Source organism: Myotis myotis, unplaced genomic scaffold, assembly GCF_014108235.1.
Source record: "Myotis myotis isolate mMyoMyo1 unplaced genomic scaffold, mMyoMyo1.p scaffold_m19_p_7, whole genome shotgun sequence".
NCBI lineage: Eukaryota > Metazoa > Chordata > Mammalia > Chiroptera > Vespertilionidae > Myotis > Myotis myotis.
In genome coordinates, this window is record NW_023416379.1 from 39,831,714 (window position 1) to 39,851,400 (window position 19,687).

At 42.7% G+C, this 19,687-nt stretch overlaps 2 protein-coding genes across 9 annotated transcripts in view; one reads left to right on the forward strand and one right to left on the reverse strand.

Moving 5' to 3' along the window:
• Positions 1 to 4,514, forward strand: part of RTN4IP1 (reticulon 4 interacting protein 1) — a 45,221-nt gene extending 40,707 nt beyond the window's left edge. For all 3 annotated transcript variants that reach the window (XM_036316262.1, XM_036316264.1, XM_036316265.1), the window contains exon 10: positions 4,389 to 4,514. In XM_036316262.1, the coding sequence (XP_036172155.1) occupies positions 4,389 to 4,496 (108 nt within the window). In that variant the 3' untranslated portion in view covers positions 4,497 to 4,514. The remainder of the gene's footprint in view (positions 1 to 4,388) is intronic.
• Positions 1 to 19,687, reverse strand: part of CRYBG1 (crystallin beta-gamma domain containing 1) — a 195,978-nt gene that overhangs the window by 12,202 nt on the left and 164,089 nt on the right. For 3 of the 6 annotated variants that reach the window (XM_036316254.1, XM_036316252.1, XM_036316255.1), the window contains 7 exons: positions 19,330 to 19,442; positions 17,664 to 17,793; positions 15,024 to 15,163; positions 13,655 to 13,778; positions 13,088 to 13,246; positions 10,782 to 10,944; positions 5,770 to 7,384 (listed from right to left, as the gene is read on the reverse strand). In XM_036316254.1, the coding sequence (XP_036172147.1) occupies positions 7,296 to 7,384; positions 10,782 to 10,944; positions 13,088 to 13,246; positions 13,655 to 13,778; positions 15,024 to 15,163; positions 17,664 to 17,793; positions 19,330 to 19,442 (918 nt within the window). In that variant the 3' untranslated portion in view covers positions 5,770 to 7,295. Of the gene's footprint in view, positions 1 to 4,011; positions 4,443 to 5,769; positions 7,385 to 10,781; positions 10,945 to 13,087; positions 13,247 to 13,654; positions 13,779 to 15,023; positions 15,164 to 17,663; positions 17,794 to 17,852; positions 18,455 to 19,329; positions 19,443 to 19,687 lie in introns of those variants that run through there. The other 3 variants (XR_004968709.1, XM_036316253.1, XM_036316256.1) reach the window with 3 other exon arrangements.

The following is a 19,687-nucleotide window of genomic DNA, read 5'->3' on the forward strand; positions in this document are numbered from 1 at the left end:
TGCCTGTTTGGATGATGTCCTTGGACCACCAGCTTTCCTGTGCTTTGTGGTGAGCGGGCTTTTCTTGCCTCTTTCCTCAAGGGGCAGACAGGGTTTTGCTCCGAGGCTGGTAAGCGTCAGTATGCCTCGGAGAAACAAGGGAGGCTGAGGTTCTCACTGTCCCTAACTCCTCATAGGAGGGATGTCAGGCAACAAGTGCCAACCTCTGGGGCCTGGCTCTCTACAGCCTGTGTTTAAGGAAGGTAAGGCACCATCAGGAGACCCCGAGTTTGGGGCCAAGACTGGAATGAGTGCTGCTGCCATGGCATCTGCCTCCTGGTCAGCTGTGAGCCCCGTCCATAGTGGAGGTGTGGTGTTGAGCCCACTCGCTTTATAACAGGGCTCCCTGTGCTGGGTGGACTATAGCAGTGTCATCACATAAACGTCTCCACCTCACTGTGAGTTACCTTTCTTTCCCCTCTGGGTTTTTACCGATCCATTTGTCCATAACAAACGAGCATTGTAGGTCTGAAGCGAAGCTGTCCACAGACACTGCCTCATTATCTAGTTAATCTCCATTTGCTGTCACATATTTGGCCAACATTGGCATTTGCCTGCCTGTTAATCAAGAGCCTCTTTTTATTGTCACTTGTGGGAAGAGCTGAATGACTCATTATGCCCCAGTCAGCCTTCTGGGGTTATCCCCACAATAGGCCTGACCAGCCCGATTAAAGTGTGCAGTCGCTGCAGGCGGCCTGTGTCATCAGTTCCAGACCCGGTCTCCCGTCAGAGTGTAAAGTGACCAGAGCGGGATGACCCGAAGCAGCTCGTGCCGGAGCGGAGCAGTGAATTCGGGGTCCCTGTGGCCTCTCGTGCCATGCTGCTGCCTTGGTTCTGTGACTGGTGTCCAATGTTCTATGGCAAGCCTATGTTACTGCCTCCTTTCTTAATTTGTCACAGGTGCCTGTTTTGTGTTCGGCTTTGGATTAGTGCCTAGCACTTAGAAGGCACATAGTCAGTCTTTATGGAATGAATAAATGTGTGTATGATATGAGTCAGGGACCTTAAGAATAGGGCAAAAGGCTGCTAATGTGCAGAAATTCACCTGGGAAGCTTATTTCAAATGAATTGTCTCCACCTCATCCCTACAGATTCTGATTTAGTTCTAACAGGAGGCCAAGGAGCATGCATTCAGGTGATTCCTTTTCAGGTAATCAGCATCCAGAAAACAATGTCCCAGGAGCTTTAGAGAGATGGGAGGGTTAGGAGGTTTGATATGGGACATGCAAGACACAACATTAGTGCATTCCATCCTTTTTAGCAGAGAAGGCAAATAGGTTTCATCTAACAAGCCAGCTCAGATCTGTTCATAGTGGCTGCAGTGTTGAGTTCTGAAAGTCATGCTCAGCTTGCTGGGAGGACCATGATTACTGATCAGGGATGTCCTCCATGGTGCAGATGGGAGGGGTGGCATATATACCACACATCTACCATCTCAGTGGCCTGGACACAGGGTTTAGGGACCACTTCTGCAGCTGGCATGATCCCATAGCACGAGGCATGCGAGCCAAGATACAGGTAAGTGGTTATAATCCTTGGCTACCTTTCTCCACCTTAATATTTTAGAAGGAGCTGTAGAAAGCAGCTGACATTATATGAAAGGCTCAGTGAGCAGTTGTGAGTGCACAGACTCTGGCAGTAGATTGAATTCTGCCTTACCACTTGGCAGTTATGTGTTGGGCAACTTACTTAACTCTGTGCCTTAATTTCTTCATCTGTAAAGTGGAAATAGTACCTACCTTGTAAGGTGGTTATAGGGATTAAATGAGGTAAACTATATAGAGCACTTAGAAGGGCACCTGTCGCAGGGAGGACAACACGTATCAGCTGTTACTTTTATCATGAGCTTATTGTGATTTGTGGGTACAGAAGAATTTCCAACTCTTTGGAGAAGGGAACGTTTGGAGTCTGAGGTGCTCTTCTGGTGGCTGAGCTGGGAAATTCACACAAGAGAAAGGTGCATCCGAACACTACATAACCCTTCTTCCTTTGTAACAGGAAAAGTGTCAGAAAACATATGTGTTGGCTTATGCCTTCTGACAACTTATCCCGTGGAGGTACAGTAGGTGGTCCACGGTGTCAATTATTAACTCTGCTTGAAGCTTTGAAAAGGAAGAGCTCAGCATGGGGAGAGGATGCTACTTGGGACCTAGTTTCTGAAGGAGATGTTTGGTAGTACTATTGAACCGTATGGTAAAAATAACATTCAGGCATTTTGAATGGCTGAGGCGGCTTTTGTGTCAATTCTGACCAACATCTTCGCTGTTCAGTAAAGTCTCCCAAGGCAGTTCCAGCCCTGGACGAGTTCTCCTCAGGCCCACATTGCCCACATACAACTCTTACTTCCCAGTTATCTGACTGGTTTCCACCTAAGTGACATTAACAAAATTTTTTTTATTAACCGTGTCTTATTTTTCTGTATTCTTTTTAAAAATATTTATTTTTCAAGTATAGGTGATATACATTATATTAATTTCCTATGTACAACATAGCGATTAGACATTTATATAACTTATAAAGTGATCACCCTGATATTTCCAGTACCCATCTGACACCATACACAGTTACTCCAATATTATTGACTAAATTCTCTACGCTGTATTTTATATCCTGTGACTTTTTTTATAACTGGCATTTTAATCCCTTCCCCTTTTCACCTAGCCTCTCACCCTATCTGCTGACCATCGGTTTTGTTCTCTGTATCTGTGAGTTAGTTTCTGTTTTATTTGTTCATTTCCTTTTTGATTTCATACATAAGCAAATTGTATGGTATTTGTCTTTCTCTGATTTATTTCATGTAGCATAATACTACCCTGTAGGTCCATCCATGTTGTCACAAATGGCAAGATTTCATTCTTTTTTACAGTGGAGTAATGTTCCATTGTATATATGCACTGCATCTTCTTTAGCCAGTTGCCTATTGATGGACACTTAGGTTGCTTCCATATATAGTAATGCTGCAGTGAATACTTGCTGTTTGTTGATTTATTGATGATAAGCACAGGTGTGAGGTGATATATAATTGTGGCTTTAATTTGTATTTCTCTGATGATTACTGACATCGAGCATCTTTTCATATGTCTATTGGCCACCGTATGTCCTCTTTGGAGAAATGTCTATTTGGTCCTCTGCCTATTTTTAATCGGATTGTTTTTGGGTATTGAGTTGTATGAGTTCCTTATATATTTGGATATTAGCCCTTTTCAGATGTATCACTGGTGAATATCTTCTCACATTCAGTAAGTTGTCTTTTTATTTTGTTGGTTTCTTTCACTGTGCAAAAATTTCTTAGTTTGATGTAGTCCCACTTGTTTATTTTTTTCTTTTGTTTCCCTTGCCCTAGGAGATATAGCCAAAAAAATATTGCTTTGAGCAGTGTCAAACAGTTTACTGCCTATGTTTTTTTTTAGGAGTTTCATGGTTTTTGGTCTTACTTTAATCCAGTTTTATTCTTGTATATGGTGTAAGAAAGTGGTCTAGTTTCTTTTTTTTATGTGTCTGTCCAGTTTTTCCAACACCATTTATTGAAAAGACTGTCTTTATCCCACTGTATATTCTTGCCTCCTTTGTCATAGATATGTGATATTTATTGAGCTCCTGTCACATGCCTAGCATTGTTCTGGGTGTTGTGGAGGATACAAAAGAGGTGGCCTATACCACAGATACTCTCAGCTTGGGTCAAGTAAATATGCCAAACAGTTAACAAATTAAAACAAAGAAATCTGTCCTCATTCAGTGCACTGCCTGTGAGGAGGCCACAGGTACACATACAGCAAGAACCTTAGGGTACCCTCTTTGGTATTTCCCAATTGGGTGGGTAAGACGTGTACTCAGCTGTAACAAGCAGTCCCATGAAGAGGGCCTCATGGGTCCTGTAGCAGTTCAGAGAGAGCACTGCAAACTGGGAGGTCAGGAAGGGTAGTGGAGGCCTGGGCGGGAAGGGTGGTAGAACACAGAGAGGCACAAACTCACCATGTCAGGCAATGACAAGCAGACCATTTTGGTGAAGTGTGGAGTCTGCATAAAGGCTGAGGTTTGGATGGTGGTGGCCTTTGAATGCAGTTTTGGGAGCTGTTGAAGGGTTCTGAGTAGGAGAGTGACATGACCAGCCCTGAGCAGAAGTTAGGTTGCGTGAGGATGCAGCTGGGCTACCTCACAGAGAGGAGGAGCTGATGGGAGCAGGGACAGCAGTCACAGGCCTGGCCTGGCAGAGAGCTCCTCCCCAGAGGCACAGACAGGCCGGAGAGAGACTGGGTCTGTCTTAGTGAAGAAACTGATTACAGACATTACCTGCCTTGATGGATGTCGCTGTTCTTACCCACCAGTCAGCCTTTTCTTGTGTTTTACAGATTCAGCCAGTTATTGAAAAAACCTTTCCTTTTTCTGAAGTTCCAGAAGCCTTTCTGAAGGTGGAAAGAGGACATGCGCGAGGAAAGACTGTAATTAATGTCGTTTAAATAAATAGTGTTTGGTGATTACTGGCTCTCTTATTTGGTGAGTGCTAGTGGGCCCGAACTTTTTTTTAGCCATCCCTTTCCAGATTAGACTCTAAATTCCATGTTATATATATATAAAAAGAACACTTTTTGCTAGTAATTTCCTATCTTCTAAACTGAGCAGAGATTGATTCTACAGCCACACCACCACCCTCCACACATCCCTCTGCCCGGCCCAGAGTGCTTTCTGATGTAACCCATTCCTGTTTGCTGAGAGGTCTGTCCTCTGCCCAGCACAATGAATGCACATGTAAGACACACTGTGAAAATAGCCATACTTGGACTTGTCTATAAAGTCAGTGAAAATTGCATGTTGTTTTTTCCAAGCTGTTCTTTCATACCAGATTTGCAGATTGTTGTGGCACCTTCTGTCCTAGTGGCTAAAACTGATTTTACTGTTTTATGCTCCCTCTTAGGTTCAGCAGTGAGCACGCTTTCCTTTGATTTTTGTTCCTCTGCTGAGTTCTGAACCTCTTGGGGTCATATATAAACATCTGGCTGTGATTTGGTTGTTTACTCTTAGAAATTGAAAGTGATGCTAAAGTGCCTTTTAAAAACCCTTACATTTTGCATAAAAGCTAGACCTCCTTCAACCAGAGAAACATGCTTCTCTGGGGACCTTTCCATGGAAATTTCCACCATTCCACTGGGGCCCACAGCTCTCCAGTTTCTGACTTTACTAGCAAATGCCCAGTGCGGCTTTTGAATCTCTAGTGTGCCCTTCATTCATTGCAGGTGAGTGTCGATTTCCTGTTGTACTGATCATTACTGCACCCTAGACGCTCGCGTTTAGCTTTTGATATAGACCTGTTTGAGTAACTTTCTGCTTAGTTTATTCCTATTAGATACTCATTTACTAGTGTGTTGGATGAGGGCTTTTCTCTGGAATTGCTGATCTCATCACTACAGACTTATCTCAAAAGAAAAAACTGTGTTTTTTTTTCTGTTTTAAATATGCCACTTTGACTTCCACCTGAACAGTCAGCTCTTAAACTCTGAGGTATCCCAGGGGGTGGTGCAGGGTAAACTCAAGGCAGGACCTCACTCCCCCTCATGTCCACTCAAAAAAGTGTAGTGCACCCTTTCACCAGTGTCTGGAAAGAGGGGAGTCAGCTGACCTTTCCCTGCCATATTCTAGCCCCCCTGAAACTTGCTTTGTCCTAATCAGGCATTTGTTTCTAATCTGCCAGCTGACTCTCTTTGAAGTGTTAATGAGGGCTACTAACTGATTTCATAACAGTTAACCAGAAACAAGTTTATTCAAGAGATAAATTCAACAGAGGCTACTGTAGGATGTCTTACCCCACCACACTGTAATGAATGCACAAAGGCTGAAAACCAGAGCCACACACCTCAGAACAAGACAGACATGCTGGCTGCTGTTGGACATGTACAAACATTACTTTAAAACCGAAGTTACTACTGTGATGACCATAATTGCTTACCACAGACTCCAGAGAGAATCAACACTTCAGAATGGGAAACCTGAAAAGGAAACCAGGTTTGTTCTTCCTGTGACAAGAGCACCAGCATTCAGTGCTGAGGACGACAGAAAGAGGAAGAGGGTGTTCAAGGACTGTTTTAGCAGTTTTGTTCAAAATGAGTATCCACAGTATGAACAGCACCATCTGGCAGTGTATCGTCAGCAGTTAAACATTTTGAACTTTCATTGAAGTGCTTGCTGAATTTTAGGGTTTTCAGAGTTCTAAGATTTGACCAACAAGCATCACTGAAGGCCTCCTGTCCTTTCCTTTTGGAGAATTGCTAGTCATCCTCCTGAGCCTTCCACACCCAAAGTGACCACGGGCGGCAGTACCCTGAGACCTGAGCTGTCCTCAGAGCATGGCTGTGCAACATCACCGGTAAGGTAGCCCCGCGCAGGCCTGCCAGTGCAGCTGGATGGGAGGGCAGGGAATTGGGCTAAAATACCTGAGTTTAGCAAAGGATTGCATAACATTGCTTCAGAACTAGTTATAGATGAGTGGGGATGGGCTAATACATTAGGTCATGGTATACTGTTCTAGCAGCATCTGTAAGAAAAGCTTCAAACAACACTCGTGTGAAAATCTAGGGCAGCCCATGGTGAATTAAAATAATCCAAATCCTGCTAATAAATGTAAGCAGAGATGGACATGAAATCTTTTAAATTTTCTAGTTTTTAATATTAATTCAAGTGTTTTGTCTATACTCATTCAATTCCTTAACATATGTCTGAATATATAATTTCCCAATTGGCTATACAGCATAATTAATGATTTCAGAAAACAGAAGGTCAAAGACCAAAACTATAGGCCTAATACATTATTTCTTCTAAGGTCTAAACAGTTTCTACCTTACAGACTTAAGCTTTACCCTTCCCTTTAAAGTGTAAGGCGATGTAGGTCCACCAAGTCGGTGAATTTGTTCCTGTTCTCTCCTGTCACTGTCTTTGGAAATCATGTAAAATGTACAGTCTTAACGTCTTGAGATAAGATTTTCCTAAAAAACACCCCAACGCTGCTAATGAGGCAACCTGTTTAAGCAGCTGCTGAAAGGAACTGACAGGCAAGAAGTGAAGGAAGAACAAATTATTGGTTTAAAACTATTGGTCTTTTGAAGAGATGAGACAGTTGTCCCGTTCCTGGCACTGTGATTCATGAGTGAAGTTAGAGTTGCTGAGGAGCACATCCGCTTTCCTCTTGGCTCCTGTCCGCAGGCCTCTTCGTTTTAAATAAGGCAGCTGGAAGACCTCCAGTAGTAGTCCTCCTGCGTTGTCCAGGGTTATAGGACCATGGCTTCCCACACTTGTGTTAACTTCTCTTTGCTGGCGGTGTTGAGGATAATGTGGTTTTGATCATACTGTGCACCCCCTGAAAAAAAGGAAAACATGGAAGGAAATGTGCCCACCGTGAAGCCAACACGTTTTACCTCAGCACCAGAGTAACGAGAGTAGAAGTAACCAGGTGCAGAGCCAGGTGCCGCATGAAACAAAGCAGGAGCAGAACCCTGACAAGTACCCAGTCTGACAGGCTCAGTCACTGGGGGTAAATGTGTTAAAATCCCGTAAGGGCACCAGCAGCTCCACACAGGATCTCCTACTTCCTGGGCTCCTTTTCCTATGCAAGTCTCAAAACCTACTCCACAGCCATTAAGATGTCTGATACTGGGGGCACAGGGAAGAATACAGAGAAGGGAAAAGGAGCAGAGACTGAAATATATTCAGTGGTGGGGTCAAGGATTCGAGGTATCAGTGAGGGAAAAGCAGGCAGACCTGATATAGTGGGATGGTTGTCTTTTTGGAACAGGTTTTGCATGAACAATGAAAAATGGCTGTACTAGGTAAAGGGGGAGGTCTGAATGACACCAGAGGTATGGGCGGCACTCCCACTACTGAGCTCACAGGCTTTGGTGTATAAAATTCACGGCATTTCAGATGCTGAGTTCCATTGTACGAGTATGGTCTCCATAAACTCCTTTCACCAGAACGTTTGTAAGAATATTTCCCAACAGGACCTACTAGGTATTTCAGAGTGTTAAAGTGTCTTCTCGTCTGACTTTCCCCCCAGTGTGGAATAAACATCCTTTCAGATACCCTACAGTTTTCTAGCATAAGTCTCTGCACCAAGGCTATGTCACTGAGGACTCCATCAGAATAAAAATCTTCATCTGACTGCAGGGTTAGCGTGACTGGCAATGAAATCATACTGCAGCCTCAAGCTAAGAATTAAATGTCCTTACTCTCTTTCAAAGCACTTACAAAATATCCAAAAGGTTTGATAACTTACACTATAGAGCTGGGTAGCTGGGGAAGGAAATCATCTCTTATCTAGTGTTCCTCTCATAGAGTTTGGTTTATCATCACTGACTATAAAGCAAGCATGTCAAACTCAAAGGCTAACATGGGCCAAATATATGAGTCATGCGGCCCATAGGCTGCAAGTTTGACAAACATGGTCTAGAGCAGTGGTCGGCAAACTGCGGCTCGGCAAACCGCGGCTCACGAGCCACATGCAGCTCTTTGGCCCCTTGAGTGTGGCTCTTCCACAAAATACCGACTTCTGTGCATGGGCCACGAAGTTTCAATCGCACTGTATGTGGGCACCCCCACGTGGTATTTTGTGGAAGAGCCACATTCAAGGGGCCAAAGAGCCACATGTGGCTCTCAAGCCGCAGTTGACTGACCACGGGTCTAGAGCCTCCACACGGCTAGGTGTAGCACAGACTACAAGGGCAGTGCCTTGGGCCTTCTACGTGTACTTTTGCCATAAATCCCACTGTGCCCATCAAGACTGGAACAATACGTGATTGTCTACCCAAACAACTCGCTCCCCAGACACCAGGAGACAGGTCTAATAAATTTTATGGCAACATCACTAGGTAACAAATGGTCCCACAGTTATAGCTAATGAAAATTATAGTTTCCTATAAAGTGCACCAAAGAGATGTATTTGTATTTCCTTAGCCGTCTGTGGGCTGTGGCCCTACTTGCTCATGTCCACAAGGTGGCACCATTCTCCCACATTCTGAGACAAAATCTGTTTAACAAGCCCTCAAGTGACTAATGCAGCAACCACACTAGATAGACTGAGCAATCACACGCCTACAGACAATGTCCTACTCAAGAGGCATTTGGCTCATTTCAGTGCGTTTTAGGAAGGGACTCTGGAACTCAAAGTCCTCAGAAGGAACCTCCTAGAGTCCCATAGTTCTTGTCAGAGTAAAACTAAAAGCCAGGTGTCCTAACTCCCGGGTCAGCTGTTAATGTAGCAAGTGGGGAAAAGTCCTGTGTGCCTAGCACTTCTAGAAGGTAAGCTCTCTGAAGCCATGACAGTATCCTTTTTCCCACTTTGAGCCTTCCGCCTGGTGAGTAGCCAGTAAATACAGGTTGAAAGAACCAAAGAAGAAATGCTCCAAGAAGTTAGCTCATAAGGATGACAGTGTCCTTAGACCCAGACAGAAGCTGATCACATCTGTAAGAAACATGAATCCATGTGTTCAAAACACCCACGTCTCCAACTCAGTCGCTTTTCCTTGGCTTCTTTGGAGGTTTTGAAACTATCTTATAGACAGAGAAGTTCCAGTTGAACAGGTTGATGAAAATAAGAATCAAGGAGGGTCTGGTTCTGTGATTCTTAACCAGTCTGAACCTCCAGTTGACCATTTGTAGAATGTCCACAAATGACAAATTTTGTATCCAATGTAATGTGAAGGAGGTGTATTTATATCACCATTCATTCTCTGAATGTTACATCTACTTTCTTATATCTTGCACTTGATGTTATTTTTGGCTCCCATCCAGCCTGTTATCTATTGCTTAGCTTGTGCGCCCTAAGTGTACTCTGCCTTTGCCCCTGAGCACCCTTCCAGCTTCTCAGGTTCCTTGTGAATTCTAATCCTGTTATTAAGTAGGCTGGCCACCATCCATCTGGAGGTCACACACAGGTGACGCCCACCTCTGCTCCTCACACAGTCCCCAAAGTCCCTGATAATTTTTCTGGATGATGGAGAAGCAGCATTTTTATTTTAAAACTAAGTTGCAGCTGCTTCTTTATCCCTATATCAATTTTTAATGACAGCTTGGCCGAGAGCCCTGATTAAAGTAAAATTGAGCCAACTTCCTATCAGTTTTTTAAAATGAAGTATGTGATATAGTAAGGCTACATTATAACCATTTCACTAAATTTATAAACATAATCATGTTGGCTTATTGAAGTCTCCATTAATAAGTCCTCTATGTGATTCTGATACAGATACAGTTTGGGAAACACTGTCCTAAATTTACTTGTTCTTCTCAAGCACCATCAATTTGCTTTGGCTTTTCATTGAACAAATGTTCAGTTGAAATCCCCTTGGCTATGTTAATTCCTTTTAGATCTTAGATCTTTTCAATGAAAGATTACATGTCTAGGCATGAGAATCATCAACTATACTGAGACCACAGCCTTTTAACTTGTGATTTTCCAGTCTTACTGTTAAAATAAAAGGCTTGAAGACAGCCCATGTCCAGACTCTACCTCAACACTTATTGCCAAATGGATTAACCCCTCTAAGCCTCAGTTTTGGGGGCCGTAAAGTGGGATGGGAAGGAGAGGATAACATAGTTTGCTGTGGGGATCACATGACAATGCAAAGTGTTTAGCACAGTGGCTGACATAGTGAAAGATCTCTTACTATTTATACTAGTGCTCACCATTGCAAAAGTAAAGAAGAGATTTTTAGTTAACTAAAAAAAGGCACAACTAAGAACATAAAGGGAACAAGCCTTACCTTTGATATCTAAAACTAAATTTGGCTTCAGCTTGCTGTAGATTCTACCGTCGGATTTCATGCTCCAGAACTGACTCTCGGTGCTCTGGTCCAGGGCCAGGCCCAGCTTGGAGCCAGAAGTGACCAGGCTCCCCACAATCGTCAGGCAGCAGTCTTCTGCTATCTGCTTGGTACAGAGATATGTGTCTTAGGAACACACGTTCAAGTGTCACTGTGATCAGTTCCCTGTTTAAGCTGATTTTTAAAGCCACCCTAGATCCTGACTTCGCTCACCCTTATGCCCTTTAGTTCAGGTGGCACGAGTCACAGAGGGTTCTCTGTTCTTCTCCACTTTAAGGGACTTCTGCCCTTTGGGAGACTGTCTTACTAGTGAGAGAAGCCCGAGAACATCAAAGCTGCCCCTCATGATGGTTTTCCCTCCCAGAAATGACTGTCCTCCAAGGCTGGTCATGCCACCAAACCTACCCCCACAGAACCACCTCTGTGCAGCCAGACCCTTCTAGAATGTGGCTGCACCTCTAATTTTGGAGGCTATTGTAGCACTAAAGTGGCTAAAAGGGTATTTTGTCATTTTAAACCTTGAAATCCCATTTATTTCTCTTGACTTTTCTTCATGAGAAATGTCAAATTTTCTAAAAAGGCATGCTATCCAACCATAAAAAGAGAAGAAAATACCAATACAGCAAAGGGTATTTTCATGTAGGAATTTTATGGGTCCTTCTCTGAAGTGTATCTACTCTCAATATATAAACAGTGTATGGTAGTCACATGTTCACATGACATTAACACAGATCGCTGAAGAAAATGCTCATAGAGCCCTGACCGGTTTGGCTCAGTGGATGGAGCGTCGGCCTGCGGACTCAAGGGTCCCAGGTTCGATTCCGGTCAAGGCCATGTACTTTTGTTGCGGGCACATCCCCAGTGGGGGGTGTGCAGGAGGCAGCTGATCGATGTTTCTCATCAATGTTTCTAACTCTATCCCTCTCCCTTCCTCTCTTTGTAAAAATCAATAAAATATATTTAAAAAGAAAAGAAAATGCTCATGGAGAGAACTGGAAAGTACTGTTCTACTTGAGATAAAAGGACTGTGATGATCTAGGCTACTTTACTTCTCATTGACCTACTCAATTCAAAGTCGTTAAATAACATCACTAAAATACCTGTTAGAAATAATTGATAAAAGGCTCCAATTTCTTGAATTGTTTAAGATAATTCAAAGGCAGAAATTGGCTTTTTGTGCTTCTCTGTTACAGCTCTTGCTATTCCTTCTGTGCAAGTCTAAACAGCCCTTATGCTTACTGGACGGATGCCTCTCCCTCAGGCCCCACAGACCTAATGAACACACCTTTCCCAGGCTGTGTGCCTTCTGCTGACTCATGGGGCACCACAGTTAGAAAAACATCGGAAGCAAACAGCCAAGCCCATAAAATCAGGAAGTTAAAAAGAATATCTGCAACAGAAGCATGAGCTCCTCTTATAGACTCTTACTCATTGCAGCCCGTAATCGTGTGTTATGGAGGAGCGATAGGAGGGAGGTGGGGCATTTTCCATTCTCAAGGTGTGCCGATGGGGAAATGGTACGCAAGCTGGTACTTCTTCATCCTTAATTCTAGTCTGAGATCCTCCAAAAAGGAAGCAAACCAAGACTAACTTGTTGAGAATGCTGGGGCTTACAGTTTATTTCTATACCTAGTAGAAATTCCTATATAATTTTCTGCCCTATATAATAAAACCCTAATAGCAAATCGACTAAACAGCAGAACAACCAGACGCTATGAAGCACACTGACCACCAGGGGGCAGACACTCTACAGGAGCTGCCCCCTGGTGGTCAGTGCGTTCCCACAGGGGGAGCGCTGCTCAGCCAGAAGCCTGGCTCATGGCTGGCAAGTGCAGTGGCAGTGGTGGGAGCCTCTCCGGCCTCTGGGCAGCACTAAGGACCCCTCGGGGGATGTTTGCCTGCCGGCTTAGAAAATAAGGTAGTCTCCCCCCTCCCACCAGGCAGACATCCCCTGAGGGGTCCCAGACTGTGAGAGGGCGCAGGCTGGGCTGAGGGACTCCCCCCAGTGCATGAATGTCATGCACCGGGCCTCTAGTTATTATATAAAAATCAAGTATAGATATCAGTGCTCTATCTTGGATCAAAGTTAGATTTACTCCCATTTTACATTCGTAGACTGGTTCTATAAGAGCTAAGAAATATTTTCATGGAAAACCTAATTTATTTCTGAAGGTGGTCCAGGAATCCTGAAATAGCATTAATTTGAAAGATGCCGTCACCGACCTTTGTCTTATCCTAAAGCTCACCCTGCATTTGATGCATCCTTCTTGATAAATCCAGATCTGATCGTCAGCGCCGACGTCCTCCATGACCTGTATTCTGAGAAGCTTCAGGTCCTCTAAGTTCCCGTTGGTTGACATGAATAACCCTGTTGCCTTGTTTCGAAGTCTGAAATAAATACGTTTCTAGAAGACAAAACCCCAGCAATGATCACAAGTAAGTTGTACTATTAGAAGTTCTAAACAAGCATCAACAGCAGGGGCCGAATTCAAGGTGAGGTTGTATTAGGGACAATTTCTATACCCAAGAGCCCCAGAGGCTTTAGGATTTTTTCGCTGAGAAGATTTTGGTGAAATGTCAAAGAAGTGCCTGGGGCAGGGAGCCTGCCTGTGGGAACCCAGCGCTTGGAGTTTGGGACACACCACGTTTTGATGTCAGGCATGAGAGCATTTCTGAAAGCAGTCAGAAACAGCCCAAATTCAGAAGTTCATGGTGGTGAAGGGAGTGGCAAATTTCAAACTGAAAATGTTAAATTACATTTACCAGAAAAATTCAGAGAAGAGTCTATTCAAACATGGAGAAAAAGGAAATACCTGATTAAAAGGCCGTAGAGACCCTATTTGGCGACAGCCACTGAATTCATACCAATTAGGTACTTCTGCTGGCGACAGTAGGAATTGCCGACCCCTATAATTGCCATATTCATAAGTAACCCATCTGGAAAAAAAGTAGATAACCACAAGTAAGCAGCAATATCTATTTGACAATGAGCCCTAATTATATTTTAGGATGTTTCAATTTTTAGACTGAGCTTTATACTTAAAATATACATTGGCAGGAGAGGGGGGGACTACCTTATTTTCTAAAACACTTTAAGCACCCTTTTCTCAACAAATAGCAAATTCTTGGTACATATTTATGCTAAAAAGAACCATTCTTGAAGAGAAATGAGTAAGGTTTTTTCTCCACCTTTGCAATGAAATAGAGATTATAGTCTTAGTGGGACAGCCCAGTATTCCTATGAGCTTTTTATAAAACATTTCCAGTTGTAATAATGGATCTTTTATTTAAATACCTAATATTTGTAAAGTTGTTCTTGTGTGGCATATGATAAATACTAAAGGGCTATTTAAGTAAAAGTAAATAACTCAAATTTTTGTTTAAAATGAGAGGAATCTTCCTCAGTCCAGAAAACTGCTAACGATACTCTGGTCTCCTAGGGATGCTGGTGCCCACACCTGAAGACATGTGGACTCCTGCACGCAATGGCATGTGAGCGACCCAGCAGCCTTCCTCTGGCCCAGGTGTTACCAAGGAAGAATGTCCTCTACTTTCCATCCTAGAACTCTAAAGCACCCAAATAATTGTTTTTTAAACAGCTATAGTCCCCTCCAATACTTGATGCATACAAGGGGACTATACCTATTTTTGAGAGTGAAACAAAAATACTTTCTTAAAAACATTTATTACATTGATAGTTCTTACTTATTTTTACATCTTACTTAATTTCACAATTTTTCAAAGTTGTGAAAAATCTTCCCATATTGACCTTTAAGCGTGCACAGCATCTGTTAGTCACTCCTAGTTAAAGGAAAACCCCAGCCCTAACTCCAAAATCAAAGGACTTGGTCTTTTGAAGGGAAAAGAAAAATGAGCTCTCTCATACTTGCTAAAAAATACTCAGTAAACTTACTGAGCACTGTTTTGCAAAGCATTCCCCTAGAAATTTTGAGGTGTTGAAGACCAAGTCCTTACCTTAAGTAAACTAAAAGCCTGGAGGAACTAATGAGAGAGGCCTCACACATGGCTCTTCCCAGTGCGAAAAGGTGCATAATCATTGACCCTTACAGAAAATAGGGGGGTTTCTGTCACTTTGCTTAAGGTAATGTAGGAGAAAAAGAAATATGATCAAACTTAATCTTTAAAATCATCTCTTACTGAATGAACAAGTAGGTAACTCACATGCCACCGATCACCTGAACTGAGCGTATCTGCGTGTTGAATCCCAGGGATCGGAGATTGACTGCTTCTGCATTAAGCTCAATCTTTTTTCCTTTGAAGTCTTCTCTTTCAAAAAGAATAATTGTTGGCTCAGAAAATTCCTGTTTAGGAACAAAAATAATGTTACTCATCTTTAATGGTAACTTGAACTTATTTGAAAATCATCTTGTTTCAAGGACAGAGCACGAGATCTTGGCCTGTCATAAGCTCCCTTTCCCAGGAAGTTGGGGTGTTTATACACTCCAGAGCCAGAGAGGAAGGAAGGGGGGACAGGAAGTTTTCCTACTGCATAGAAAGGCAGGTGAATGTAAACAGTGCTATGAAGGGTGGGGGTATCCCAGGCACAAAGGAATGGGTATATGAGTCTGAAATATCAACACAGCTAATGAATTTATTTTCAATCCTGCTACTTTCTATTAGGATAAGGAGGGGCTAGGACTGGAAAGCTATGGACGTAAATGGCGAGGGTCGGAGGCCTCTTGCAGTCTTTAGGGTCTAGTGGAATTGCTAGTCAGGAACCTCCTTGTATGCATTTTCAACTGTCTTTTTATGTTGTTTTAATTGTCAACAGACAGTGATTCTGTGCACGCATGTTCCCAAACTTTCCTGTAGGAATATTGTTAGGAGAGAAAACTACCGGATGGAAGCTCTATGTTCAAACTCATTTTCAAATTATAGACCCGTATGACCCTAGACCAGGGGTGGGCAAACTTTTTGACTCGAGGGCCACAATGGGTTCTTAAACTGGACCGGAGGGCCGGAACAAAAGCATGGATGGAGTGTTTGTGTGAACTAATATAAATTCAAAGTAAACATCATTACATAAAAGGGTACGGTTTTTTTTTTGTTTTTTTTTTTTAGTTTTATTCATTTCAAACGAGCCGGATCCGGCCCGCAGGCCATAGTTTGCCCACGGCTGCCCTAGACTAAGCTCTACTGATGATAATCCTAAAATCATAAATGATCATCAGAAATTCCCTACCTGCTTCAAGTTTTGTGGCAAGGGTGTGGGACTTGCTTCATTTATGTGAATGTGCCCTGACACATAGATTCTGTTGACCAGTAAACAGCACATTAATGTTCAGAGGTAGTTTGTGTGTCATCTGTGAGCTAATGCATGGTACCACATCATCCCATGTTCCATTGCTACTATTTTCACATCTTGAGAAAGGTCAACACTTTAGTTATTTGAACAAGCAGGAAAGGATGAGATAAAGCCAACTCCTGCCTAAAATCAACTACATGTTTAAAGCTTCTTAGGAGAGATCAGCTACCAAAAACTAAAATATTTCCAAAACTACACACTCAGACTAACATCTGAACATTATCTTGGAGTTTTACATTGAATATTGCTTTGACTACATTAAAATGAAAGATTTCTGTTCAAAGGGGCACTATAATCTGGATTAGGACACACATAATAAATCCAGAGGAGTCATTTGATTGCAAATCTCTAAAAGACAGAGTAATAAATTTTAGAACTGTAAGGAATTTTTGCAAATCAATAACAACAAGATATACAGAAAACCATAAAAAAGCTGGGCAAAGGACATAATAGGCAATTCACTGAACAAAAAACCCAACTGATTAATAAGTATATGAGATACCAACTTCTCTAATAGTAAAATGCAAATTAACAATGAGAGAATACATTCTACCCAGTTCCTTCCAGAGTTAGAAAGTCAGAATACTCAGTAATGGCAACAATGTGGAAAACAAACCCACACGCACTGCCAGCAGAGTCTGAAGCGGTAGAGCTGGACTTAGTGAAGCTGCATATTCATGTACACAATCCCAGCAAATGCACTCTTTACCATACACGCCCAAGAGATTCCCACAGGCCGATGGGGAGGCACAGATGAGAATTAAATAAGTAAAACGGTGATGGGATACTTGCATCAGTTATGTATGAGATGTACATAGAGCATAATGAACAGCTCTTTAAAATTTTAATATAAGTATTATGTTTATAATGCAGTAAGAACTATAGTGTAATACTGTATATAAATCAAAAGCCTATATATAGCCCTGGTTGGTGTGGCTCTGTTGGTTGAGCATGGTCCCATGCACCTAGAGGTAGCCGGTTCAATTACTGGTCAGGGCACATGCCCACAGGGGGTATGCAGGAGGCAGCCGATCAATATTTCTCTCATCGATGTTTCTCTTTTCCGCTCTCTTCCTCTCCCTTCCTCTCTCTAAAATCAATAGAAACATTAAGAAGCCTAGATATAGACTTTCTGAAAACATATGTTTTATAAGAATATCCAAGTTATATCCCTCACACATTCCATGGGTGTCTATAAAAGGAAGAGGAATCAGGTATAAAATGGGAAAAAAACAGGAGAGCGGCCTTGAACTAGTAACTCATGATGGTTGTGTGCCACGACTGAGTCAGTACTTCACCTGAAGTCTAAAAACAGCAAAAACAATTTATACGTTAAACATCTAAAAGGAGATTTAAAAGTTACAGGATAGAAAGTTCTACTGCAACTGTTTTTTCTGCCTCCAACTTCAAGCTTGGAGTAGGTCTACCTGCTGGTTTCTGCTCTGGCCATCAGCTATGTGAACCATACAACGAGACATCCACACGGACATACTTACAACATCTATAAAACGAAGAGACTTCACACTTGCTCCCGGCAGGCATCCCATTGCAGAGAGACACGGGTAGTGGCCTTCTTCCAGCACGTACTGGTTACCAGAGAAGTTTTCTCCATCGTACGCAACCCAGCTACATAGGAAAAACCACACACACACATGATGGGAATATTCTTATTCAAGAAATCTGATTTTAGAGGCAGCCTGCTATAAAATAAATAATGCTTGTGGCTAACAGTGTTCTTCAAAAATATCTAGACGTATTTTCTGCACTCAATCTTGTGACAAATATTTATAATAAGTCAGTTGTTAGCTTTGCATTTGGGAAATAAAATCTCTCCATGAAATGATTCATGTTTTTCTTCCCCACCTGCCAGCATTCCTTGCTCCCCTCCTGGGTGCCACCTTCTCCCAGCCAGTGAGGTGTTGTCAAGCCCTGGAGTCCTCTCAATAATCCTTCAACCTTCACAGCCAGTCAGTTGCCTGGATCTGCTTGATTTCCTCCCAAAATTTCTCTCACATTCCTTTTTCCTTATTTCCAACACCTTAGCACTGGGCCAGGAGTCAAAATACCATTGTGACTTACCCAAGTCACTTAGCCCCTCGGGCCTCAGCATTATTGATAAAATGGTGATTATCAGCTTGCCTAGAAGAGTGGCGTTTCTTTGTTTTGTTTTTTAGTTCAACAAATTCTTATTGAGGATTAATTGTGTGTCAGATACTTTTCCATTGCTGGGGATAGACCAGAGGCCAAATCAAAGTCCCTGCTGTCTTGAAGTTTACATTCCAGTGAGCTGAGAAAGATGATAAATGAACAAAAAAAATCCTATGTCTGCAGGTAATAAATGAAGTAGGTGATAAAGAGGAACCAGGACAGGTGGAGGGATGTACTGATTGGCAGTGAAGTTTTACTGTAAATCTGCATTTGAATGCAAAGTCTGTGCTCTTGCCACTCTGCCATGCTAATGTTATGACGGTGCTGTTTAGACCATAAAGAACTATATAAGTAAAGGCACTATTCCTATTATCATTAGACAGAAGTCCTCATCACCCTGGCACAGGTTGCCCTGACCTTGGGCTCCCCCCTCTCTAAAGCTTTCGAACCAGTTTTCAGCAGGACACTTTGAGCGCATTGCCTTTCCCATCGTGTTTCCCATGGCATTTATCTAAGCTCATATGCTCAGGGGGCGCCTTCCCGACCCAATCCTACCCTCCAGACTTGCTTCTCCTCCCCAGTGCAAAGCCCTCCCAGCTAGAGAGGGTGTGTGCTCCCTGGTTAGCATACACACGAACTCCACTGCAGCCATGCACTCGCCTATCGTGCAGAATGGCTATCCTCCTATCCACCTGGAAAAAAATCTACCTTGGGAGGTGCCTTGGAGATTATTCAGAGTCCCTTTATGGATGATGGAATAGGCCTAGAAAGTAGAGGACCTGGTCCAAACCCCATGAGATGGTGATCTTTAACTTCCCCAACCCACACTGATCTCCAGGTCCTCTGTGTCCAGCACTTATTCGCTGCAAAGTATACTTTAGTACTTCCAGGGTCTTGTACTATTGGGCAGTTTCATCTCGTACCAAGCATCTAAAGGTGGCACTAAATACTGCTGATGTGTGAAATCTATGTTCCCCCGGTGATGAGGCTCTGCCAGTCCACTGTTTTGCTTACCTGCCTCCTAAAACTCTGCAAGACTTGGTAGAAAACGAATCATCAACTTGACTTGTTGTTTCTTCAAAGCATCGACTGTGACCTTGAAACTGTGGTTCCGAAAACAAGTGAATCTTGGAAAAAGTAAATGGAAATACATAAAATCATTTTGCAGACACATTAACCCAATCAGCCTTTGAAATGATGACCCAACCACGACCTGTTAGCTTGTTACAGTAAACTGACATGAATTTTATAAATCCTTTAATTTTCTACTTCTACACTAATATCGTTAGAAATACTTGGGCTATACCACTCACGACTGTTTAATTCAGAGACATCAAAGGACAATCTAACAATAGAGGCAGCTTTCTATAGC